The 26,179-nt window shown below is 37.0% G+C and overlaps 2 protein-coding genes across 4 annotated transcripts in view; one reads left to right on the top strand and one right to left on the bottom strand.

Moving 5' to 3' along the window:
* Positions 1 to 306: 306 nt before the first annotated feature.
* nek10 (NIMA related kinase 10) lies at positions 307 to 13,976 on the top strand. The gene is made up of 27 exons (XM_015400807.1): positions 307 to 681; positions 767 to 827; positions 947 to 1,077; positions 2,747 to 2,842; positions 2,927 to 3,011; positions 3,127 to 3,168; positions 3,262 to 3,343; positions 3,440 to 3,507; positions 3,726 to 3,805; positions 3,882 to 3,968; positions 4,086 to 4,310; positions 6,885 to 7,018; positions 7,465 to 7,526; positions 7,606 to 7,677; positions 7,757 to 7,821; positions 8,287 to 8,389; positions 10,202 to 10,330; positions 10,428 to 10,565; positions 10,657 to 10,702; positions 10,781 to 10,902; positions 11,478 to 11,580; positions 11,676 to 11,751; positions 12,558 to 12,687; positions 12,778 to 12,848; positions 12,923 to 13,125; positions 13,207 to 13,294; positions 13,937 to 13,976. Exons 1-25 carry the CDS (start codon positions 584 to 586, stop codon positions 13,104 to 13,106), a joined length of 2,490 nt encoding a protein of 829 aa, XP_015256293.1. The 5' UTR covers positions 307 to 583; the 3' UTR covers positions 13,107 to 13,125; positions 13,207 to 13,294; positions 13,937 to 13,976.
* Positions 13,977 to 21,162: 7,186 nt separating this feature from the next.
* The window catches only part of LOC107101756 (retinoic acid receptor beta-like), a 22,954-nt gene continuing 17,937 nt past the window's right edge, over positions 21,163 to 26,179 (bottom strand). For all 3 annotated transcript variants that reach the window (XM_015400796.1, XM_015400795.1, XM_015400798.1), the window contains 3 exons: positions 24,835 to 25,039; positions 24,592 to 24,750; positions 21,163 to 23,729 (listed from right to left, as the gene is read on the bottom strand). In XM_015400796.1, coding sequence (XP_015256282.1) covers positions 23,569 to 23,729; positions 24,592 to 24,750; positions 24,835 to 25,039 — 525 coding nt within the window. In that variant the 3' untranslated portion in view covers positions 21,163 to 23,568. The remainder of the gene's footprint in view (positions 23,730 to 24,591; positions 24,751 to 24,834; positions 25,040 to 26,179) is intronic.

Here is a 26,179-nt window from a genome sequence, read left to right as displayed (position 1 = left end):
GCGTTATCGCGATACGTCATAAACCACATGAAAATAAAAAAATAGTTTTATTACGACAGCACTGGCAACTTTTCAGAAACGTATATAAAACGTATATTTTCTAATTTCTTTTATTACAGACTTTGAAACAAAAATATTCATAAATTAATAAACTCAAACAACAACTGAACGTTGAACCAGCCAAGTGCTTACAGACAGCTGCCAGCGTCAGTTGTACCCATGGCAACCACGACTATTTGGAGAATAAAATGCATTTCTTTTACATTAACTTGTATTTTTGCCGTGAGATCCACTACGAATACGAAATATAGCCCATGTAACTCCGGGATATTTGATTAGGAAGCAATTGGATTTCTTAGAATTTACAGTCCGTGTTTTTGCGGTGTTTGAAACGGTGAGAAACCAAAGAATCTCCTCGACAGCAATAGATTTTCAGAAAACTACGTTTTGTTTGACCAAGTAGATAACTCTGAGAGTACCTTCATTCGGGGCTTTCTTTATTTGATGAAGTGGGAAGTGTCTGGCTGAGCAGACCAGATAAAAAAATATATATATATTTGGCTAAATTTAGCATGTGCTGCTCATGGAAATAAAATGTAAAACGCAGAAAATGTTCAACTTGACCAGGAAAGTAAGACAAGAAGAAAAGCCGCCCCTGAAATCCTCATTAATCCAAAGCAAGTAAGACTATTTTCTCTTTTAACAAATTATAATTTTATTTTCCTGATCTGATAGGAGCAAATCACCTGATAAGCATGTTTTCTAGGGCATCTTATGATCTCAGGAAGCTCCAATCCTTGCTTGCCAAAAGCAGCCCCAGACAGGAGGTGAAAAGCAGCACATGACACCACATTGAAGAAGCGTGTCTTAACACTGTCATAATATACATAACTTAATTTTTCTCCTGTCAGATATTTTAAGCTGTGAGATTTTCTCTGTGTTAAAGGTATCATCACCGACTCATAGTAAAGCAGTCAGCAGCAGAACCATCAGATCCTCACATTCTCCAAAGCACATCAGCAGGCTCAGGAATGACAGCGACCTCAGCAGTGAAGTGACTCAACTGGAAAAATTCAGGTTATATATATATGTGTAGCATACATTTATATGTATCTCTCAATTACATGTAAATTTATCCCACATTACTGCCTTTAGACTAAAATCAAACTATTTAATTTAAAGTTAGAGTGCTTCTTCCAAGTATGTAAATGTTTATTTACAGTGGTACAGAGGGAGAAGGAGCCAATCTGGAATAACTAAGCACAGTGAATCAAAAACAAGTGAAAGTTTGAGTCAGACTAGGGAAGGTCTCCAGCTTGGGGGTAATGCTTTAGGAAAAGCGAACTGGAGTGGTGCTTAAAGTTCTCTATTCAGGTGAAAACAACATTTTTATTTGAGGTATCAAAGGATGCAAAAAGAGAGGAGAGTAAGAATTCAGGTATGTTGAGGCCTTGAAGTTTCTCCAGTCAATAAAGATTTGAGGAGTAATATAATTCACGTTTTGGTCCAGTTTGTTTTCTTTAGTCCTGAGTTAGTTCAATAGCTGAGCCCTTTGTACTTCGATGTACTGGCAGGCTTTACTTAGATGCTGGTTTCATTTTCTGCAGGATTTTAAAACTACCCAAATAGCTAATGGTTTCACTCTGCTTGGTTGGACAGTAAACTGCCCTTTCCCAATTCAGCAAAAGAAAGATAAGTGAATAAACAAATATTTGCAAAAAAATTTTCTTTTTTAGAAAAAACTCATGCAAACAGTTGTGACATGATTTTTGTTATTTTATTTGATGCATACATGTAAAGAAAAAGTAAAAAAAAAAAAAAAAATTAGTAAGCTAAAAACTCAATATCAAATAAAAACTATTTAGCAAAATAGCCATACAAGAATTTTTATAAACTGAGTTATTTGTACACTTGGGGAGCTCTTCAATGTTTTATTGATGTGTTATAAACCTAAGTTGCAACATGTACAAATCTGGCACAATTATCCATCCATTTTCTGTCACGCTTTATCCCTGCTGGGGTCACGAGGGGTGTTGGTGCCTATTACCAGCTGTGTAAGGGCCAGAGGCGGGGTACACCCTGGACCGGTTGCTAGTCCATCGCAGGGCAACACAGAGACACACAGGACAAATAACCATTCAGAAACTCACACCTAGGAGAATTTAGAGAAGCCCATTAACCAAACAATCATGTTTTTGGACTTTGAGAAGAATCTGGAGTACTAGGGAAGAACATGCAATCTCCATGAAGAAAGACCCTGGGCCAGGAATTAAACCCGAAACCTTCTTGCTGCAAATCAGCGGTGCGACCCACTGCGCCCCTGAGCAGCCTAGGCACAATTAGGCTTAAAAAAAACCTCCTGCATCAAATTATAATTTTCAGCTATAATTTTTGTGGGAGTGTTGGACTAGTGGTTAGAGCAGTGGGCTTGTGTTCTGAGAAGGTTGCAAGTAGCAGGTGCGGTCCCCACAACCTCCACTCTGGGTTCCTGAGCAGAACCCTTAATCCCTCACTGCTCCCCGGGTGCCACACAATGGTAGCCCACTGCTCCCCAAGGAGATGGGTCAATTGCAGAATGAATTTCCCAATAGTGGGACAAAAAAAAGGATTTACATTTACAACTATAATATTTTGAATTGTCTAACACACTCTTTTACTTTTTAATTTCTTAAAGTATTAAAAGCAAACATCCATCTTTGTATGCAGTCTACCTGTAGTGCTACTGATAAAAACTTTCTATTTCCAGCATAGCATTCAAAGATCAAAGATCTTTCAGCAGTCACCCTCTAAGTAAACTGTTCCTGGACATTCTTACATCATTGGTGAAAAATAGACTCTGCAGGTAAATTAAAATGAAATACTTGACCTTTTCATAGCTATTCATATTCAAGACATTCATTGATTATCATCATTTCCTGTATTAAAGTGAGTGGATCAACCATGCACCTCCTGAAGCGGTTCATAGAGTTCTTATCTGCCTTCGACTACTGATCAGAGATCCCAACTATCAGGTAAAAACCAGAAAATAAGTTTTTTTTTGTTTTTGTTTTTAAATAAAACGTTCACTGTAATAGAAATTAATGTGATTATTTTATTTATTAATTTGACTTTTTTTTTTTTCTAAAGAAAATTCTTCATGAGCTCAACGGCACCCTATTTCTTGCGAGGGTAAATGCCTTAAGCTTTTATTTATAACCTCAAGCAACCTCTTTATCCAAATATATCTCATACCACGCTTACTGGCCTTCTGTTTCTCTGCAGTACTTGGAGTCTGTCACGGCCAAGTACATATCATGTGGTGAGGAGGTGGTGTTTGATACTCAGAGGCTGATTACAATGACCTGTGAGTACTCTGAATGCAGAATTACACGGATGCTGACAACTGGAGCTGTGTTTGTTCTTAAAAACAACAGCATCAATGATTTTGCTTGTTTTACAGACATATTTCAGAAGCTGTCATCTGCTAATAATCAAAGGTCCTGGGTCATTCAGAGTGGTGCACACAGGGTAATTTTTATTTCAATATGCTCAGGAAAGCCTATTTTTATTTTTAGGTGGATTAACAGTTGCATTTTAAAACACTGAACATAATTAGTCATTTCCTGCTAGACTCAGACTGACTTTATATAAACACCTTTCAACCTAAACATCAACAAAAATAGTATATCTACACAAAAACTTCATATATAGAATGGAAAATGAGTTTCTACTTTTAATTTTGTCAGACCCTGGCGACACTCCTCTCCTCGACAGACTGTGGTGTGTTACAGGGAGCCATTCTTGCACTTACAGCTTTGGCGGAGAGGTATGTATACTTTTACAATCAAAGTTGATGATATTAAATATATATATAAATGTTCCAATATCCTGGATTCCTGTAGCTCTGAATGCAGGACAGAAATCGGAAAGCTACAATTTGTGGAAAGACTTCTTATTATACTGCAGGAATATGATCTGATCTTAAAGAGGTGAGACATTTTAATGAATATCTTTATTAATGAATTTGGTGTGTGTTAAAATATTTTTGAAGAAACATTCTACCAAACTTATGATCCAAATAATCTTAAACTTTATGTTTCCTGCAGAATGAGTGCTGAGTTGCTGAGGCTTTTGTCTTCCGACCAACATGTGAGGGACCAGTTAAAGGAGCTGGAGGGAGTACCGGTGCTGCTGAGCCTCCTGCACAGCAGGAACCTGAAGCTGCTGTGGAGCGTCACCTGGGTCCTGGTCCAGCTATGCGAGGATCCAGACAACAGGGCTGAGATCCGGAGCTGGGGGGGAGTGCAGCAGCTCCTCCGTCTGCTCAACATGTAAGTGAAACAAATTTCTAAATGAGATTTTATTGCAATCTTTTATGTTTTCAAGGAGTTTATGATCAAAGATTATAGTTAGTACTGCATTATTGCAGTCATTTCTGTTTACAAGTGTGATTGCTTTATAAAGGTTTGTGGTTAGTCCAACAGCAAACTCAAACTACTGCAGAACTGATGAGAAGAACTATTGAAATTAATATCAGAGAAAAGGCCAAAAAGCAGCATGCTAACTCTATGCTGTTTTTTCTTTTATGAAGTATAGACAAATTTCTCAACGTTTCACATAACTTATCACTTGAGAATTGCAAGAGGATTCTTGTTGCACGAATTATTTCTGTTACATGATTTAGTCATAGATTGAAAAACTATCCTAGTTTTACTCTACCACTATGTCCAGAACTATCCAGCCTATATTTTACTACAGACATAAACATACAGCACCATCCACATTTATTAGAATCTTCTTGTCAAGATTTGTAAGAGAAAACTTAAAATGATTCGACATAATTACTACATGAACAATTTGTACCGTAATTTGTAGATTAGGCCAACCTTTGGTTTTAGCGCTTTTTTCAGAAGCGAATGAGGTTCCTAATTCAGATCAACCCCAAATTTGTGAATCTACACTAATTTGTGAAATGTATTTACTCAACTATCCAAATTATGAAAATCTGGTTTTCCTGTCACTTCCATGGCCACAGGTGTATAAAATCAAACACCCGGAGCTTAAAGACTGTTTCTACAAACATTTGTGAAAGACTGTGATTGGACACTGCCTGTACAGCAAGACTAGAAGTGAAATTTGGTAATTCTTTAAAATTTTACCGTCAGCTCTTAGTAGTGTTATAACCAATTGGAAGCAAATGGTAATTGCAACTCAGCCAAGAAGTGGTCGGCCACATGAACTGGCATTAAGCAGTGGCTGCTGATGCACACAGTGTGCAGTGGTCACCAGCTTTCTGCAGCGTCAGTCACTACTGATCTTTATGTGGCCTTTAGATCAGCTTAAGAACGGTGCGTGGAGGGTTCGCAGTGGTGTAGCTGTTAAGTGTGCAACCATGCACAGAGGCTTTGTTCCTCTTCAGTCCTGTATCAAGCCAAATCCAATGCAAAGTATTGGATGCAGCGATTTAAAGCACACCGCCACTGGACTCTGAAGAGTGAAGATGCGTACCCTGGAATGATGACTAAACTTCTCCATCTGTGGATCGGATGGAGAGTTTGGCAGTTCCAATGAGAGCAGTACTTGTCAGTTTGACTGTCCTGCTCAGTGCCCTGACCTCAACCCGATGAAACACCTTTGGTAGGAATTTAGGCTGAGACTGATATCCAGGCTTTTTCTACCAACATCAATCTATGACGACACAGATGCTTGATGCTGCGAAAGACGGCCCATTTTATATGAATGTGAAACCAGCTGTTGAGTAGATACTTTGGTATAAGGGGCTTTTCCTCATATTTAGCTCTTGTTTCACCACCAGGTCTACCTCGAATGTTTGATGGTCAAACGCTCCAAAATGCATACCAGTTAAAACCTCAAAGGTATTAAGCAGACTCTGCATGTTTACGTCTTTGGTAGAAGGATGTAAAAAGGCTTTTATTTGGCCACACTGGCCAACGGTCACTTAGCATCAGGATGCCATAGATACCATCTTATGGCTGTTATGGAGTTTGTGTGGTTATAAGTTAACTTCAGTTCCTTATTCAGCCTTGTTTGTCACAGTTTAAATAGTTTTAAACTTTTTGATTACTGCCTTAACTGTATACAGGTTAAGATTAAGGTATAGCTATTTAGGTATAGGTATAGCTATTTTCTTGTATCCATTACCCAACCCACAAGATCAACACAAATCTGAGTACTTAAAAGGCATATTATTTGAGAATGGCGGCCTAGTGGTTAGAACATTGTGCTTGGAATCCAGAGGTTCTGAGTTCAAGCCCCACTACCACAGCCTGCCACTCTGGGTACCTGGGCAAAGACCCTTAACCCCCACACTCCTCCTTGGGCGCCTGAGAATGGCAGCCCACTGCTCCCCAAGAGGATGGGTTAAATGCAGAGAGTGAATTTTGTTGCTGTGTACTTATGACAGTGTAATGACAATAAAAGCTGGGGAAAAAAGACAGTTTTAATTCAAGTATTCTTAATAAGAAAGCTCAATTACCGTACATGTATTCATTTGTGGATGTCTAAAGTGGAGGTACAAATTTGTTGAAAACAATTGTTCCTATAACGTGATGTTTCACCCTAATGAATCAATGGACTCAAATTAAAGTTAGGGTATATACAGATTTCTCAGTGTAAAATGATAATATTGTAATAAAAAGTAATTATTTGAGGGCTTTAAAGTAGCTTTACCAGGTTTGATAAACTGTGTTATGTGATGTTCTACATCGGATAGGTTATCAATACTAGCAAAGGTAAAAGAATATACTTTACTGAACTAAAAACCGAAATAGCTGCTATGATTATAACTTAATTTTTAGGGGTTTTCCCTGTTGTACAAAACTGGAGAAAATAGCGTCATTATGTCTCTTTTTTAATCTCTGGGCAATTAACTCTCTCAATGATAGGCAGCATGTCTCTGATCATCCAGCCATGGAGATGCCTCCCACTCCCAGCAAACCCCCTCAGTTCTCCAGAGAACATACTAGTGAGGAGCTTGGACCATATGAGAAGGTGCAGAACATGGCGGCTCTACAGTCAGGTCAGTGACCTTACAGTACTCTGTAGATTATCACACAATGTGCCCCACAGTAATCGTTTATAAAAACAATTGTGTTCAAATTTACCAAGGAAAACAGCAGGCTGGTAATAATGCAAAATGATATAAAAAAAAAAGCTCTAGTTTTTATTTTTACTGCATAATAAGGATAATTCTCCCTGTAGGGAAGTCTTATCAGTATAGTTGAGAATGTAAACAGATATTTCCTGAGGCATTTGAGGCTGTTTCAACTGTACAGCTTTACAGGCTGATTATACATTTCCTGTCTCTGAATTTGTATTTAGGAATACACACACTGACTAACTACTATAACTGTACATGACTGGAGTTTAAGTTTTACTCTGTTATTGAGAATTAAACAGTTGTAAATGTCGCTGTGTGTGAGATTTGCCAAACAGTTTATGTTTGTGCTCCTGCTTTTGTTTCAGCCTGCTGTACAGCTCTGACTGAGCTGAGTCTGGATGACATGTCTGCTCACCACATTGTGCAGGTAGAGTTCTTAAGCAAAGTGCACACACAAAAAAAAATTGAAAATATTTTCTTAAGGAACTGGATTTTTCTTATCATAGGAAAATGGTATCTATATCATTGCAAACCTAATTTTGCCAAAAAACTGTGAAGCGGAAGACATTTCTTTACAGGTAAATAATTCATGTAGCAGATCAAGAGGTGTGTGTTTCGTTATTCAGTCAATGAAACCTTAACCTTTTGTTTTTGCAGTGCTATGCCTTCCGAGCTCTAAGATTCCTCTTTAGCGTTGAAAGAAACAGATATCTGTTTAAAAGGTAATGCCACTGTGACATTCAGGGTCAAGTTTTGCTTTCAGGTTTTGACTTTGCATTTTGGGTTCTTGGTTTCAAATGTCAAATGTTTCCTTTCTGATCAACTTTACTGTTCATTTCAGTAATTTAACTTGTTTGTTTGGTCTTTCTTGTAGATTTTGCTGTCTGTATTATAATTCATTAACATGTGACAAGTTATAGATTTCTACTAATTTAGTTTAATATTTCTACAATGCTAGTTTGAGGGTATTTCTTTGAACGTAGCATAATTGGTGCACAATTGTTTTTTAAATGCTCCTATCTTCCATCCACTGTTAGTCTGTAGAGTCTGTTGGAACCATTTTTTTCATTAAAAAAAAAAAAATTGTGAGAAACCTTTATGCAATCTTTAAACTGTCGTATTCAATATTTGTCAGAGAAAACACTCTGATCATGGACAGCTGTTCTTTAACACTTTATCCCTTTCAGGCTCTTTCCCACAGACCTCTTTGAATTGTTTATTGATGTTGGGCATTATGTGCGAGATCTCACAGTTTACGAGGAGCTGCAGACCAAAGTTTCACTATACTCTGTAAGAACAAAGAGTTATTGTTTGTTGGGTTAGAATGAGGTGATAATAATGTCTCAGTCGTTGATACACTGTACATCTGACAGAGATGTGTAATAAACCTTGAAATAAATTGAACTTTTATTACAACAGCATAATCCAAATCTGTCCTTTTAGTATTTTTTTACAGGAAAATATCCCCTGTATAAATAGATATGTATTTGTTTACCATTGTCATCATTACATCTGATAAGAACTCCAAAATAAATTTCACTGAAGCACTATTTTTCGTTAGCACCTTCCTTTGTTTAGTGGATTATACTTTTTGCGAGTCTCCTACTAGTAGTCTACCAGGTCGGATAAGAACCTACTTTTGCCTCTTTAAAATGAATGATGAGGATGGTAAGAATTATAAAAGGAAAAAAAATAAAATAAAGGTCACTGTTAGAGGCATACAGCTCAGAGGCATACAGCTCAGAGGCATACAGCCCTTGAGCTTATAAAGCCTCCATTACAACCATGCAATGATATATCTAAACACCAAATGTTTTTTTTTGTTTTTTTTTCCTGGGGTGATTTCAGTAAAAAGCTCCCTGGGACTTTAACTGGACATGTGTGACTGTGCACAGAAAAATACCTCATTCCTAATCTTGAACATAGTCAAGGATCCATGATGCTAAAATCCTAACATTTTATGTAGTATCCTAACATTTTATGTTAAGATTTCAGTGGATTCAGCCAGCAAACTGAAACTGGATCGGTATTTTGCCTTTTAGCTATATAATGATCCAACACACATGGTTAATCCCCCAGAAATGATGCAGCAGGCAGCTCGACCTTTCATAAACATAATCTCAGTACCTAGACCTAGATCACATAATCTAGCAAGGCTTCCTATTAAGGCATGACAATTGAATTTGCAATATAATTGTAATAAACAAAACATCCCAATTTCCAAATCACAGAGGTATACAATTTTTGGCTGCGTAACTATTACTTTTTTTCTTAGAGTTTATTTGATTCATACTTTCACATCATAAACATTCATGCATTTTACAATTTTTTGTTTGCCCTGAAACCAAAGAGTCATTGGTTACAATCCTGGCTTCAGCTTTTATTGTCGTTGTTTCCTTGAGTAAGACACTTCAGGCGCATTACCCACTGATGATGGTCAGAGGGCCCGGTGGCGCCTGTGCACGGCGGCCTCGCATTGAGCCCCAGGGCAGCTGTGGCTTCCATGCTGCTTGCCCCCATCAGTGTGTGCATGAATTGGGAAATGAGTGAATGTAGTTTTTAAAGTTCAGTTGTCAATTCTCCTGACTTAGAGGCCATTTACCATACATAGACTTGCTTGTTTTTTGCACTTTATGTTTAATGAGGATCGATGTCAAATTCAATAAGCTATTCTCTTTAACAATAGTATTCTGATCAATAAAAAACTCTTCAATTTCTTGTCTCAAACAGTCCCTATGTATTAACATTTTTATCTTTTCTGTTGCCTCTAGTTCATAGAAAAGTTAAGATTAAATCTTAGTTATGGTGTAAATTAATCATATTTTTGATTTTTTTTCAAAATTTCAAAATCCCAAAGCCCTTGTTCTTATACTGGTGCTACTGAAGAATTGGTTAAAATGTGTATTTTTTCAGTAGAGTTTTTTTTTCCTCTTATTAGATATTTCAGTGCAAATTCATGCTACTTTAATAAACAATAGATTTGGTTTAATTCAAGGTTTTTTACACATTTTCACCAGAAGAGCTAGTACATCCATAGGGCGCTGTATTTGCTGACTCTTGCGGGATTTAACTTCCAAACATATAAATAATATTTAATTGCAGGAAGAGGAGCTGAATAGTCTGAGAGAGAACATTGATGCTGTGGACCAGACCCGGCCTCCGCTCAGAGTGATTGGTGGTTACTCCATACTGGACCACCTGGGCTCTGGAGCTTTTGGAAGTGTCTTTAAAGTTCAGTAAATGTTCCATCAGAATCTGCTGATTGTATTTTTATTCTCGTAATGTTTTCAGAGCGTGTAGATTTCACCTAATATGCTCTCAATGACAGGTCCAAAAGCAAGCCGGGCAGAACTTTCTGGCTCTAAAGGAGGTAAACCTGCGTAATCCTGTGTTTGGCAAAGACAAGAAATCCAGAGACAGCAATGTGGAAAAGATCATCTCTGAGCTTACAATCATCAAAGAACAGGTACACAACGCAGTAAACATCTGTTCAGATAGATTTCAATATATTTTATTTGGCTGAGAAGTAATTAATCTTTTTTTAATTTTGTTTCAAGATGATGCACCCAAACGTAGTTAAATATTATAAAGCATTTTTGGAAGGTGAGGATGATAGCATTCTGGACCAACAGGACTGTTTTCATTCAAACCAAAAAAGACCCTTCATGCTCTATGTTATAGGTGACAAGCTTTACATTGTAATGGAGCTGATTGAGGGTGTGCCACTGGCTCAACATTTTAATTCACTGAAGGACAAGCAACAAACATTCACTGAAGACAGAATTTGGAACATATTCATACAGGTAAAAGTTTTGAACTTAGTTTTCCATGAAAAACTTATTAGATAAGTTCCTGTTTTACAGCAATATCTCAGCAACAAAGAAACACATTTATGACCCATAAGTTATGTGATTTAAGAATATGAAATCTTAGCTTAAGAGGAGTAGTGTGGAAGAAACAACATCAATAAGGAAAATCATAATTTTTGGAATAATAAGATATGAAACAGAAGGTCTGAATTTGTTCACTAAATGGGGTAAAGTCAGAACCTGAGGGACAAGAAGGGTTGTAAAAATTAGAGTGACAGAAAATGCACTCCCAGCTTAGAAGCACTACAATATAATTCACTTTCATCAAAATATCACAACATTTTCAAATTGATTTATTTATGCTTTCTGATACAACATTCAGCATTGAATCTAATTCTTTCTGATCAGTTTCTGTGCATATTTTTTTCTTGGTCTGAATGTAACCCATTAAATTAAATGTGGATATTCCCCTCTGGCATAGTGGAGATGGTTGAATGAGTGGAATTATCCTAATCTCAACAAAATCATTTTAAAATCCAGATTAAATGTCAACTTCTGTTTCCCCTCAGATGTGCCTGGCTTTAAGGTACCTGCACAAAGAGAAGAGAATAATTCACCGTGACCTCTCACCAAACAACATCATGCTAGGGGAGAAAGATAAAGTCACAATCAGTGAGTGTTAGCGATCACCACATCCTCTTTCTGTATCGCAGTCCTGTCCTCTCTTGTTCAAAGGATTAAACCCTTATATGTCCCTCTGCTTGAAGCTGACTTTGGGCTCGCTAAGCAGAAACAGGAGAACAGTGAGCTGACGTCAGTGGTTGGTACCATCCTCTATTCCTGGTGAGAATACTTTTCAGCAAATCATTCAGTCCAAATGGAGCTTTTGCTGCCATTTGAAGGCAGTTTAGAGATACAGCGAACTCAGCTCATAGGCTGAAAATGGCACTTTACCAAATCTTTACCTAATTAATATGAGCTCTTTTAATATAATCAATTCAATCAAAATGTTGATGTGAACTTTTTTTATACTCCAAAGAGCGGTATGTTACTGATATTTTAAATTCACATTAAATGTAACATGATCCAAATAGAGTCAAGTAAAAAAACAAAAAATAAAGAGTCAAGTGTAACAACGTCTAGAAGGTTCATAGATAGTCAGTGTCTTTCTGGAACTGGCTTGGATCATCTATTGCAGCAGACATACAGCACCATCACATTTACACGTGCACTGTTTGCACTAGTGGTTAGAATGTGTTGAAAGTGGTTAAATATATTCAGTTTATTGCAGTACTCTTATCTCTTACTCACAAAATGACAGCTGCTCTTAAGAAAATATATTCAACTGGGAAATACTCTTTGTCAAGTATTGACTGTAAGAAAGAATGCATCATAGTATGCAATAGTTTTTGCTTTCATTTTGATAAGTTTTGGTTTGGAGACCTCAGACTTTTTCAAATAGGATTGTTAATAGAAAGAATAATTCTAATTCCACTCTTATGCCCTCCAATTCATGTTTTTATCCCAACTCTTTTGAAACATTTTAAACTCTGAAAATCTAAAGTGCTCCTTGTGATGAAGTTTAGGCTTTTAAGCGAAAAGTTATCTTTTCTGCAATTGTGTTCATGTTTTGGTGCTTGCTGTGACAGTCCAGAGGTGGTGCAGAACAAACCATATGGAGAGAAAGCTGACATCTGGGCTTTGGGCTGCCTCCTGTACCAGATGGCAACTCTACAACCTCCGTTCTACAGCAGCAATATGCTGTCACTTGCAAACATGGTAGCATGAATATGTCACATACTTTAACCTCAAATGCTTTTATTTGTATTCTGAGTAGCTGACATTTGATTGGTTGGTCTGTACTGACAGATTGTTGAAGGGGCCTATAAGCCAGTTGAAGAGGGAATGTTTACAGCGAGGCTCACAGATATGATTAGATGGTGAGACTGAAGGCCGAGAGGTTTGCACACAGCTGAAGTTTGCACACTTTTAATGACTGTTTGTTATCCATCAGGTGTTTGAGTTCAGATGCAGACCAGCGGCCGGACATCGTAGCCGTCAGCTCCAAGATTACTGACATTATGATGAGGCTGATGGATGGACTCTACACCTCCCAGAATGCACTGCAGCGCAGGGCCGATAAAGACAGGAAACGAACACAGAAGTGTTTAATGGAAANGGCTACAAAACAAGAATAACTACTGCCACTCAGTCATGGTAAACCTGGATTCTAAGAGCTATATTTTTAACATATAGCTTTGAGAAGTGCTCTGGATTTAATTTTTTATTTTTTTGTAGGAAAAACGACTAAAAGAGTCAGAATATTTGGCTCAAAACTCCTCTGGAGGCTGCAGCTCTGGAGAAATGATGCAGCCAAACAGTCAAGGTGATGCACTGTATAGAATCTGATGATATTCTGAAACCCAGTCGATTACTGATTCTAGAATTTGTTATGAGAATCTTAGAGGAGTTTACTTTTTATGTAAATGGACCTTTTAAACAGCATTTTACGAGTAATGTTTGCTGTAATTTCTGACCAAAGTAACTCAGAATGCAGCAAAGTTTTGCTGTTTTCAGGACCGGAGTTGGTTTTCCAGCATGCACTTCAAAGTAAGAACAGCTCTTCTGTTGAGATTAGCCTTGCTGTAGCAAATTGAAGTCATGAGTGCAGCTTAGGGAGAATGCAGCAGAATTATTGATAAAGTGGAGCATGCATGCACCAGGGATACTTAGTAATCGGCCAAACTGGCCTCACGCTAGCAGTACCAAACCGCCTCAATTCAACTAGGGTTTTATATAGTCTGATTACCTTTGCTCTGAAGGAAGTTTTTTTTTATTCTCATTTATTTGTAGTGATACATTGCTAAGTAGCTGTTCATTGATGTCATATAGGGGTCCTTATTCTTTTCCAAGTATCGTTTTTTTTGTACGGTATTTTTACAGCTTGTTATCTTGTTACTGTCGGTTCTTTTGGAGTTTATGTGGATTTTAATCACCATCCTTTTTCTGTTTTTTAATCTAAACTTAGAGCCCCGTGTTAGTGTCAGAATGGATCAGATTGAAGCCAGGTGGGTGAAAATGGACATGTCACTCTTTTTAACATTTGTGTCGCATTTACTGAACATACCTTTATAACCTCCTCTGGTTAGAGCGCAACAGTAGATGGCTGCCTGTTCATAGGTGCATGACTCTGTTAAAATACTTCTCTCACTTCCTCCTTTTTTCAGTGGTGATTTTACTGCTTCAAACATAAAACCGAGAAAAGGTACCATTTCAACATCTGGTTTTAAATACATTTATGACATAAAATAGAGCAGGGGTGCTCTAGTCTAGTCCTTAAGAGCTGCCATCCTGTAACTTTTAGATGCATATCTTCTCTAACAGACCTGAATCTAAAGGCTCAATCCCCTCATATAGCTCAGCAGAGCCTCATTTGATTCAGGTGTGTTAAAAATGGGGTGCATCAAAAAGTTGCAGGATTGTTCCTCAGGACTAGAATAGAAGTTAGGGTAACAAAGACATCAGGAGTGCAGGAACAGTTGACATGTTTACGTCATGTAATATAAAATGTGTTTATTTTCTCAGCCAAGATGAGTTGTTTTCCTTTAATTTTAGTGTCTGTGGGAATCTGTGTGTCGCAGAGGAAACTGCGACTGATTGATGATCCCATCCAGCGGCTGCTTGTGCAGCTGCACAAAATCATCTTTATAACTCAAGTACAGTACATTTTGGTTTATTTTATTAAGACAACAGCTCAAATAAAAACAAGCTACTTATGTATTCCTTTAAATCCATGTTAGTCCACAAGATATTATGGAAGCATATTAACATTTTATGGGTTTTATTTCATTTCCAGCTTCCACCAATATTGCACCACAACATCAAACGGCGTCTTGTTGAGAGATTCAAAAAGTCTCTCTTCCAGCTCGGCAGTGATCCGTACAACTTAAAGGTGGAGCTTAGCAAGGTTAGCAAGGTTTTACATTTCCAGTCTCAGGGGTATTTATAGACAAAAGAAAAAAAAAACTTTTTATTGTGCAGGTTTTTAAATAAACCTTAAAATGTGTTTTTAATTGGTCACACTATGGCAGGAACTTACTTCAATTCAGTTTACTTACGCAGAAAACATTATACTGTACAGTGTAAAGTAAGCCTCAGTTCACTATTTATGATTTATAAGCCATGTAAGATTCTTTTATCCAAGCACTACATAGAAATTATTTTCTCATTTCTTAGTCTGAACCACAATAGTTAAAATTTCTCCACTAAAATAAGTTTTTCATACACCTAATTTTATGACTGAAGTTATATTTTTCCATGACAAAAGGATAATTCTTACAACTCCAAATATAAAAAAGCAAGAATTATTTTCACAAATTGTAATTGATTGTCTCTATTCTAAACAGTTTCAGAATATTGAGTGTAATCTCAAAGCTTCTGGATTACATATCTCAGAGCAAGTTGTGCTTTAATTACACACTTATAGTAGACAATGTCAAGGTTTGTTTGGGGATCAGGAAGGTCCTTCCAGAAGTCTATTTTACTCACATCCAATTTTGATACATTTTTTATCTCTTTCCTTTCCAAATCCAAGAAAATCCAAGCATCCCTAAATTGAAATAACCTCACTGTGAATTTACGTTAAGCTGGAGTATTCTTCTTGCAGCGAAACAGCCCCAAAGCATAATGCTGCTACTACCATGCTCAACAGGTGATATATAAGGCCTTCAGATTTAAAAGAATCTCTGTGTCTCATCCATCCATCCATCCATTATCTGACACGCTTAATCCCAAGTGGGGTCGCAAGGGGTGCTGGTGCCTCTCCAGCTGTCTATGGGCGAGAGGCGGGGTACACCCTGGACAGGTCACCAGTCCATCGCAGGGCAACACAGAGAAAACAGGATAAAAAACCATTCACACACACTTACACCTAAGGAGAATTTAGGGAAGCATCTTAACCTAACAGTCATGTTTTTGGAATGTGGGAGGAAGCCGGAGTACCCGGAGAGAACCCATGCATGCTCAGGGAGAACATGCCATCTCTGTGTCTCTTCCAGACATATTTTCCCTAAATGTTTCTGTGCCCCTAATCCTGAAATTAAGTCAAATATTCTCAACTGGCATTCTATCAAATTGATTTAACCGTTGTGTTCATAGAAATATGTTGAGCAGATTTTCAGTTATCAAGGACTTAAACGCTTTAATATGAAAGTTGAGACATCTCCAAGAAACATGAGATAAAGTCCAGTTGTGTTTTACTTAAGCACTAAGGGTTAACCATATAGTATTATAATTTGATTTGGTTTTAATTTTGTTAATTTTATATACCGGTAAATTGGATTTTTTTTCTTATTGGAAATTTGTTAATTGATTCTATATAAAGAAGCAGAATTTATATTCCATAAAGGATAAAACATGCATATTTTCTCCCATTCAGTTTTATCTGAAGCAAAATACATAACCAGGAATGTATTCTCTTCATTTTCATTTTCTCAGCTGATCCAGGCCTCATCAGAGTTGATGGAGTTAAACTCGACTACTTTAGACTGGCGACACGTGATGCAGCACTTCAGAGTGGAACACGTTACTGGTGATAATCCAGGTAAAATAATAGCAATAAATTAATGCTGCTCCTGCAGGAATTATAAAAAATGTATAGGATCTGTTTTATTACAGCCAGTTTGGCATCCGATGGTTGCTGTTTAGGTTTTTAAATTATTCAAATTAATCCAAAGGTAAGGAAAGTTGATTGTATCTCCTTTCTGACAGGCGATGAGAATCTCAGTGATGGAGTCACATATCAGCAAATGCAGGTCAGTATCTCCAGACCTACCTTTCCCCAATAACCCCCCAAAACACATCCCCCCTAGCCCGACATCTTTCAAGTGAGTCTAATATCAAAAACACAACATTTTGATATCTCTGGTTGCATACAGCAATCTGTCTCACAACCATGCATGCAAGCAAACATATATGATGCTTAAGTTCTCTAAACAATCTGAACAAACTAGTTTGGAAGTGAGCTTCAGTATTATAAATCATTTTCATTTCTATTCTGTTGTTTTGCTCGTTGTCCTTGTACTTCTAGTGAAATAGTTTGTACTTTTCAGGGAATCATTGAGGAGCTCCTGGAAGAGAATGGCTACTATGAAGCAACAAGCAGCAGGTAAACTGAAAATGAGAACATTACAATCCTTACAAATGAAAAGACAAGGCAAGCATGAAAAATCACAACTGATCATTTCCTTTAAAAAACCCTGATGTGTTTCATTTGAAACATAACTGTTTCTGTTTCTTGCTAGAGTTAAATGGACAGACGTGACTGTTTGTTATGTGCTTGTAGATTGTAGGTGATATTCCCATCCAGTAGTTAGAATCACAGCTTCTCCTGAATGGACAAACATTACGCTCCTTTAATTTGGTCTTTTTTATTTTAGGACCAAAGCCAATGAAACAGCCCAAAAAGGAACTGACAGCAATATGTAGCTTCTTTCCACTTCGCCCAGAACTGGCTCAGGGAGTGACATTACTCAGAAGACAGGACCAGCAGGACTTGTAAATGTACTGATAAGCTCAAAGAAAATTCACAGCTACATGTTGACATAGGAGGAAAAACAGTGGTATGTATTAATAAGATGCAAACTGACAGGAATTTAAATTTTTGGGACTTCCTTTACACGAGTCAGCTATTTTTCATTATGAGTCTCTAAGTTTCACATGGTTTTACAGTTTTGGAGAAAAAAACAGCTGTGATTGTCTTAGGACTATAATATTTTAGCATCTACCTGCTCAGGGACCATAATCCTACAATAAATATCTCTCAACTTTCCTAAAAATACATTTTAATGGGATTATTTATTTATACTTTAAAAAAATAAAGATCTAATCCATTTGAGAGAACACAAACCTTCATACCGGTTCAACCTTTCCAGAGATGTCAACATGTTGACTTAGAATTTATTGTGATCAACCAAAACAAATCAAGATGTTATATGTCTGAAAACATGTTTAACATTTCTTAGGATTGCCTAGTTCTTTATCTCCCTTTTTTCCTGCTGATTAAAAGCATCTCCACAGCATGATGCTAAAATCTGAAATAAACATTTGCTGTGAAAAGTATAGTACCTTCACCTATTTAGAAAGAAATATTGTAATAAAAGTGCAAACATGTATGTTTCTACTTTAGCAGGTTTAGAAATACCACAGAGACAACTTTCAACAGTTTTTTTGTCTCATATATTGTTTGTCTGTACAAATGTGAGAAATGTGACTTTACCAATAAAGTTAACTGAACATGTATAAAAAATGAAGTATAAAACCAACTAAATGCTGTCCTGAGTATTAATGTAAAACTCACTGATGTGTTTCAGCCTGTGTTTTGCAGCTTTCTGTTTCAATTGTCGGGCCGTACCACTTTAAATTCTCAGGAACAGACTGCGTGGTCTAACTGTTTTAACTCATTGTTGCAGAGCTGCATGTGACAGCATGTTTGTTTTACCTTCAACCCACAATTTCCTCCACGTATATCTGTCAAAGAGCTGATAAAAGCTTTCATTTTGATTAAGCATATCTTAGTTTCTGGCTGCAGATAAAATTAAAATGGGGGTTTTTTTTTTGTAATTTTTTCCACTTTTAAATTTGACCTGAAGAAATTCTTCTTAAAATGTGCTGTATAAAAGTTTATGTAATTATCTTAAGCAATAAGGAGGATATTTCTTCTGCACTGTGATACAAAAAGACATATTCTGTACCATCCAGTATTGAATTATACAAGTTATTCACTATAAACAACCTTTTCTTTAAAGTTTTTTTAAGGTCTAAAGGTTAGAAAACCATTCAGCCAGACAGAAGGCCTCCAACAAAGAGAATCGACTTCATTAATTATGTCTTTTGAGTTTATGCACTTACTTCTTTTAACACATTTACCGTAATGTTTGCAGAAAGGACGTATGGACAGTTTTTGTGTAATTGTAGGTTACATCCCTCCTCGATCTTATCTGGTATCAATTTTTAAGTTTGTACAACAGATTGGATTTAAGAGTTGTAAAACCAATCCATCTCATAGAATTATCTAGAGAAATGTCTTTTTGGCAAATTTTTATTTGGGATTTTTGCCGGAAGCAATGTTTCAACAGATGATTTAATTGTAGATGACTTGATTTAATGACCTTTGCAAAAGTTTTTAGTCATAATCAACCTTCTTGTCTTATTTAGTTTAAACATAGCCAGAGATTTTTAAAATCTTATGTTTATCTTTTTTACAGCACTTTGAACTCGCCTGCTACATGAAATGTGCTGTGTATATAGTACAGGTAAAAAGTTTGGACACATCTTCCCATTCAATGAGTTTTCTTTATTTTCATTACTGTGAAAATGGAAGATTTACACTGAAGGCATCAAAACTATGAATTAATACAGGTGGAATTATTTACTTAAAAAGCTGTGAAGCAACTGAAAATATGTCTTATATTCTAGGTTATTCAAAGTAGCCAACTTTTGCTTTGATTACTGCTTTGTACACTCTTGGCATTCTATTGATGAGCTTCCAGAGGTCGTCACCTGAAATGGTTTTCACTTCACAGGTGCCCCCTGTCAGGTTTAATAAGTGGGATTTCTTGCCTTTTAAATGGGGTTGGGACCATCAGTTGTGTTGTGCAGAAGTCAGGTGGATAAACAGCTGATAGTCCTACTGAATACACTGTTAGGATTTGTATTATGGCAAGAACAAAGCAACTAAGTAAAGAAAAATGAGAGGCCATCATTACTTTAAGAAATGAAGTTCAGAGAGTCTGAAAAATTGGCAAAACTTTGAAAGTGTCCCCAAGTGCAGTCGCAAAAACCTTCAAGCGCTACGAAGAAATTGGATGACATGAGGACAGCCCCAGGAAAGGAAGACCAAGAGTCACCTCTGCTGCGGAGGATAAGTTCATCTGAGTCACCAGCCTCAGAAACCGCAGGTTAACAACACCTCAGATTAGAGAACAGGTCAATGCCACACAGAGTTCTTGCAGCAGACACATCTCTAGAAAAACTGAGGAGACTCTGTGAATCAGGCCTTCATGGTAAAATAGCTGCTAGGAAACCATTGCTAAGGACAGGCAACAAGCACAAGAGACTTGTTTGGGCTAAAGAACACAAGGAATGGACATTAGACCAGTGGAAATCTGTGCTTTGGTCTGATGAGTCCAAATCTGAGATCTTTGGTTCCAACCATTGTGTCTTTGTGCAAAGCAGAAAAGGTAAACGGATAAACTCTACATGCCTGGTTCCCAGCTTGAAGCATGGAGGACGAGATGTGATGGTGTGGGTGTGCTTTGCTGGTGACACTGTTGGGGATTTATTCAAAATTTAAGGAATACTGAAACAGCATGGCTACCACAGCATCTTGCAGCGGCATGCTATTCCATCCGGTTTGGGTTTAGTTGGTCCATCATTTATTTTTCAACAGGACAATGACCCCAAACACACCTCCAGGCTGTGTAAGGTCTATTTGACCAAGAAGGAGAGTGATAGGGTGCTGCACCAGATGACATTGCCTCCAGAATCACCACACCTGAACCCAATCAAGCTGGTTTGGGGTGAGCTGGACCGTAGAGTGAAGGCAAAAGGGCAAACAAGGACCTCTGGGAACTCCTTCAGAACTGTTGGAAGACTATTTCAGGTGACTACCTCTGGAAGCTCATCAATAGAATGCCAAGAGTGTGCGAAGCAATAATCAAAGCAAAAGGAGGCTATTTTGAAGAACCTAGAATATAAGACATATTTTCAGTCACACTTTTTTGTCAAGTATATAATTCCACATGTGTTAATTCATAGTTTTGATGCCTTCAGTGGGAATCTTACATTTTCATAGTCATGAAAACAAAGAAAACTCTTTAANAGGTCACTTCAAAAGAAAGTTTTGCTGATTGAAAGAAATTATACATTATAAAACCTTTGCAACGAAAGGTTTGGCTTCAACCTACATTTTGATATTTAACAAAAATAATTAGTTTTCTAAAAGAACAACAATAAAAGAAATACTTGTTAATATCTGGAGCTGCTCAATAATAACTTTGTATTTTAGGGATTTATTCACTGCTTGACACATTATTGGACTCTTTAATTCAGGACTGAAGTGAGCACTCTCTCACGGCACCAACAGGGGGCAGCACAATCCATTCAATAGACTGATAACTAATTTCTCAGGAAAGACAATGAAAGAATACCAAAAATAAACTATGAAAGTTCAGTAAACAAACATGAATAGACAGCAACAAAACAATGAATGTTTAATTTCACAGATGAAAAATGATATGTACATACAGTATAATCGCATTGTGCCTTTTTGTGGCATGAACTCAAAAAAACGTAAAAACTTAAATTTTGGAAAATGTTGGCACATAAATGGCAGGCACATGTGAATCTTTACAGTTCAAAGGTTGCGTTTGAGCTGCTTTCATTCAACAGTTCTAATTTAAGTCCGTCATTTTTTACAGAATTTTTTTTCATGATGACATTTTCTTTATATTTGAATTTTGAATGATGTTTTTTTAGGTTTTACTAAAATGCCATTTTTACTAGATATTCATATCACTATATTAAAGTTATACTCGCAGCTGTGTGAGGCTGTTATCATTTTTTTTGTCAGCATAAAAAAAACTGCAGAGTAAACAACGTTAAAACAAAAGAAAAGGTCAGATTTATAAGAACAATGCTAATTTTACAGGTGTTACGAAAGCAAATACAGGAAACAAAGATCAAGTAACAAGATGACGTCACTACAGGGGAACGAATGGTGCGCCTGAAGGCGAACACTGTGCCACGGCGCAACAAAGGCTACACAATCAGTCTGTGGTAAAACTTTACATGTCTCATACATAGAAAAAAATATTTTCAGGAACAATTTCATTTAGGATAATCTGTATTTAAATGATCTTCATTCATAAAGTCTAAGAAGAAATAATAATCTTTAGCTTACTAAGATGGTGATAAATCTTTTGTTGGAGAGCGATCCAACAGACTGCCAGCAACTAAACGAGCTCATAAAAGGCTACAGCTTTTCATACTTACAGTGTAAAACATATTTATTAAACTGTCAGCTTTTCGCAATGGAAAAATAATAGAAAAAAAGTAAATCGTAAAAAAAACTTTTTTGCCTGTAAATGTAAATATTTGGCACCAACTTAAGCGCACTGGTTTGTCCATGTGACAGGTCACTTTGAGCAATTCATCAAAGGTTTTTTATTAATAATTTTGCCTGCAAAGTTGGTTTTCTGCCTCCCCTAAAAAGCAGCTTAGGGCATACCTACTTAGTTAAACTGTTCTAAATGTTAGCTGTGAGAAAAAGTATAGAAACTACCAAAATGTTTTCCTGACCAATATAGGGAAAATATCTTATTAAAAAAATCTTATAATTCATTTTATTTTCGTAACAAATGGACTTAATGTGTCATTAAAAAAATAATGGTACATTCATAGCCAATCACACACCTCTTTTAGGCATCAAATATGTTAAAGAAGGGATATTAGAGGAACCTTTTTTTTTTCCTCAAAAATTCTGTAAAAAACAAAATAAACAATTGGGAGGCAGACGGCAATACTGGCAAAACAAAGCAACCTCCTGTGGTTTTTAAACCGGCAAACTAATGAGACTTGTATTTGGAGAAAACATCAAAGCCAAGCTTAAATCTCATAGAAAATTGTAGATTATTCTGGTGTAAGGAAAAAGGACCAATACATTACTACAGAACGCCATACCTACACTGAAACATGGTTCATACATCCAATGGAATTATGTCTTCTCTAGAAAAAAGTTAAGTTTGGGAAGTTCAGACGTAAACCTGACAGAATAACTAGAAGACAATGATGGGCAAGAGGTACTTTTGCAATCTGAGGACTTATAATATTGTCAGGTCAAATTATGGGATGCGGATCAACTTCTTCAAAAGAAAACTGAATGCTGACATAATGAACTTAAACTATTTGATGAAAGAAAGCACACACATACAGCCTGGTTGCTGAACCTTCTAGTTCTAAAATGCTAAAATTTTTGATATGATTTATAATGATCCTGTTTCTTAGATCATTAAAAAACCTTGGCAGTTTAACAAGGCTGTATACATACTGTATTTATGTCCCCTATTCAATTGACTTTAACTTCCCTACAAAGATATCAGACCAATTCTGATAAAAGTTTGACGTTTTTTGTTTCCAATTTTCCCTTTACTTGTTTCCCATGTAACATCTATCCACCACTGCAGCTAACAGGTTTTAAAAATAACATTAAAAAGCTTTAACAAGTCATCCCAACGAGTGCCTTTTCTTCCTAATCTAACACGGATGGCGTTATTCAATGAGGTAAAAATTAATAACTCATGCAAATATAAATACAGCAAGAACCAGATATGGTAAACAGAAGCTGAGAGTGATTCTCAGTGGATATGAGGCGCCAGCGACAGCATTGCATATTACTGCATCATTCTAGGTTTTCTTTTTCTTCCATCAAAGTAGGATAGCATCTCAATGAAACCTCCATGTTGTTAATCTGACAGCTGAATCTCATTTTATACGTCTCAAGATCTAACTCAAACTCTGAAGCACTAGTGACCGTCCAAACTGCATCTGCACTTAAATCATTAGTAATCTCTCTCGGAAGGAAGAAAAGTTCTCCGGGCAGCTTCAGACTGGGAGACAAGGATGGTTTGTACGCTGAGAGTGGGAGGAGATGGTGTGTGAGTGCTGGCTGCTCTCCAGGTTCTGCAGATCCTCCATCATCTCTTCAATCAAAGGAGGCATGGAGCCTGGGATCTCCATCTTCAATGTCACCACCCGCTCAGCTCCTACAGGAATGCAAACGAAGTTTTAATTTCCAAAGATATTATATAAGGCGAAACAAATCCTCATAAATTAAGAAGTGTTTTGCATTTTAAAAAGATGTACACTTAAAGAGTTCTCATGATATATGAAGCTGTCTGTGTATCAGATTAGTGGACGGTTTGCATAACATGGTTGTTACGGTAACTTGGAGCAAGCTACCATTTTGCTAAATGCAGTTCATCTTTTTAAACAGTAGATGTCCCTATAGGAATAGGTTATCTGTTTTACCTTTCGTTATCAAAGTTTAAGTTACATTTGCAGTTGTTGGACATTCCTAAAGGGTTCAGGAACAGCTCTCTTCAGGTCCCGCCCCAGCATCTCCATCTAAGTCAAAACCTGAACCAGCAGTGAGCCACTTTTTATTCATTTCAGGCTAGAATAATTTCTCAGGCTACAAGGTGCCTGGTTTCTGGGAGCAGGAAAAGCGAAAATCATCCCTCTTTCATTGCTGTTCTTGACACTGAGTGAGGCGGGTTTAAGCTCAAGGTTTCTCCAGACATGCTAATGTGCAAACATCTCTACATCTGTCTCATCTGTCCTTAGAATATTATTTGGGAGCTTTCGGTGCTTTATTATTTACAGGCAAAGGCTTCTACCTTAAACCCTTCAAATTAATTCATCCATATAAAAGTGTTTCTCTAGTTGTCCTGTCATGGACGTGAGATTTGCAGTTTTTGAATTTATGTTAATCCTGTGCATTATATGGTCTGACTTGCTGTTATTAAGTATTTTCTACTTATGCAGAAAATATTCATATATTCTTTTTTTCTTAGTTGAATGGTGGGCTTAAAAAAAAAAGTCAAAAATCATTTCCCAAGTACTAACCTTTAGCACTGATGCTACGAAGGTCAGTGATCTTCATTAGGGCTTTGGGGAACATGAGGGGCATGCTGGGTCGTCGCTTCCGCGAGTAGATCTTCAACGCCTCCAACAGTGGTTCTTGCAGCACCTCCACTTTAGAAGGTTCCTCCAGGTCCTGCCGATCTACACCCCCACAAAGAAAAGCGGTTAACCTTAGAGGCCGGCGGCAGCAAAATCTATGTCACATTTCAGAGACATGTCCAGTACCTCCGGACACGAGGCAGATAGCACTGAGGAGCCCGCTCTCTGTCTCGTCCATCTCCAGAGGCAGCAGCTGTCCAGCAAATGTGAAAACCTGATCCGTCAGCGGTCCGAACCCTGCATTGTGGATTTGAGTGCGGGTCAGAGTCAGTCCATCAGAAAAGGTCATGGTGTCCTGGTCAGGAGTGTAGCGAGTGCAAATCCTAAGTATCTGAAAGAAGAAAGATAAAACTATAAACATTTACTATTTGATTAAAGTATGAAACAATCTCATTTCTGAGCCACAAAACCTAAAACTGGGTAAGCTCTAAAAGTAGCAACAGAGGAGAACAGATTTCTTTCCTAATGAAAACTGTCTGCTGGAAACATATTTAGTCTCAGGATTAAGAATCTATTGGAATTTTGGATTTAAAGGAATTAATAACTCAAGGCTGAAGATTGAGAACAGTTCACTCCATGGAAAGAATAGTCTACTTGAGCAGGAAGTAAACAGCCAGACCAAGATGGAAACTGAAAAGCAGGCAATTCATGGGGTAATATGTTGTTCAATTGTTGTCTTCTGTTAATACAAATGTCTGCAGGAAAACAAGGACAGCAATTTAGTGCCTCGACATTTTTGTCGAAATTCACAGAGTAAATAAACAACTGGGACAATTTTTGTTCTTAACCTGAATGAATTCATTCTTACCACTGTTGCAGTCTCTATTTATCAGTATTTTCACTAACTTTCAACCCAACATGTGTGCAGCATTTGTTTGAATATATATATTGCAACTTGCAGAAAAGCAACTTTTAACCACTGCATATGGCTCGCTATTCTGATAAAGACTAAAGAAATACATTAGAGTTACAATGCTGCTCATTATTTAGTTCTTGAAATTATATATTTTTTCACATGCATCCAATAACCACTATAAATACCAGGTTGGCTGAGAGGTTCAAAGAGTTCTTTTGAATTTCTGGGTAGGCTGCTTGTTTGCTTGATCTCAAATTAACATTGAAAGCTTTGATTAATGAAAAAACATTGGAGATAGCGACACTACTTTTTTCTTTGAATGGTATGGTGCAAGGCTGTCAGAGTTTTGGCTTTCTAGACATATCATCAATACTCCCTAGCTAATATTGGCCATGTTTCTTTTCTCTTTTTTTATTTTGTTTTTTCTATTTCGGAATATTTACTGAGCTTGAATGTAAACATGAATCCCACTATTGTGCTTTAAAGGTCATATATTACAATTTTACTTTTCATATGTGTTCAGGCTTAAAGGAATAGTACACCCAAAACATGATTAGCCTTCATTTTCTACTCACCCCCATGCTGAACAACACTCTGGAGTACTTTTTTGATATC

This window comes from Cyprinodon variegatus, unplaced genomic scaffold (genome assembly GCF_000732505.1).
Source record: "Cyprinodon variegatus isolate N-32 unplaced genomic scaffold, C_variegatus-1.0 Scaffold1148, whole genome shotgun sequence".
NCBI classification, from domain to species: domain Eukaryota; kingdom Metazoa; phylum Chordata; class Actinopteri; order Cyprinodontiformes; family Cyprinodontidae; genus Cyprinodon; species Cyprinodon variegatus.
Note: the sequence above shows the minus strand (reverse complement) of the source record. Positions and strands in the feature narration are given on the sequence as shown.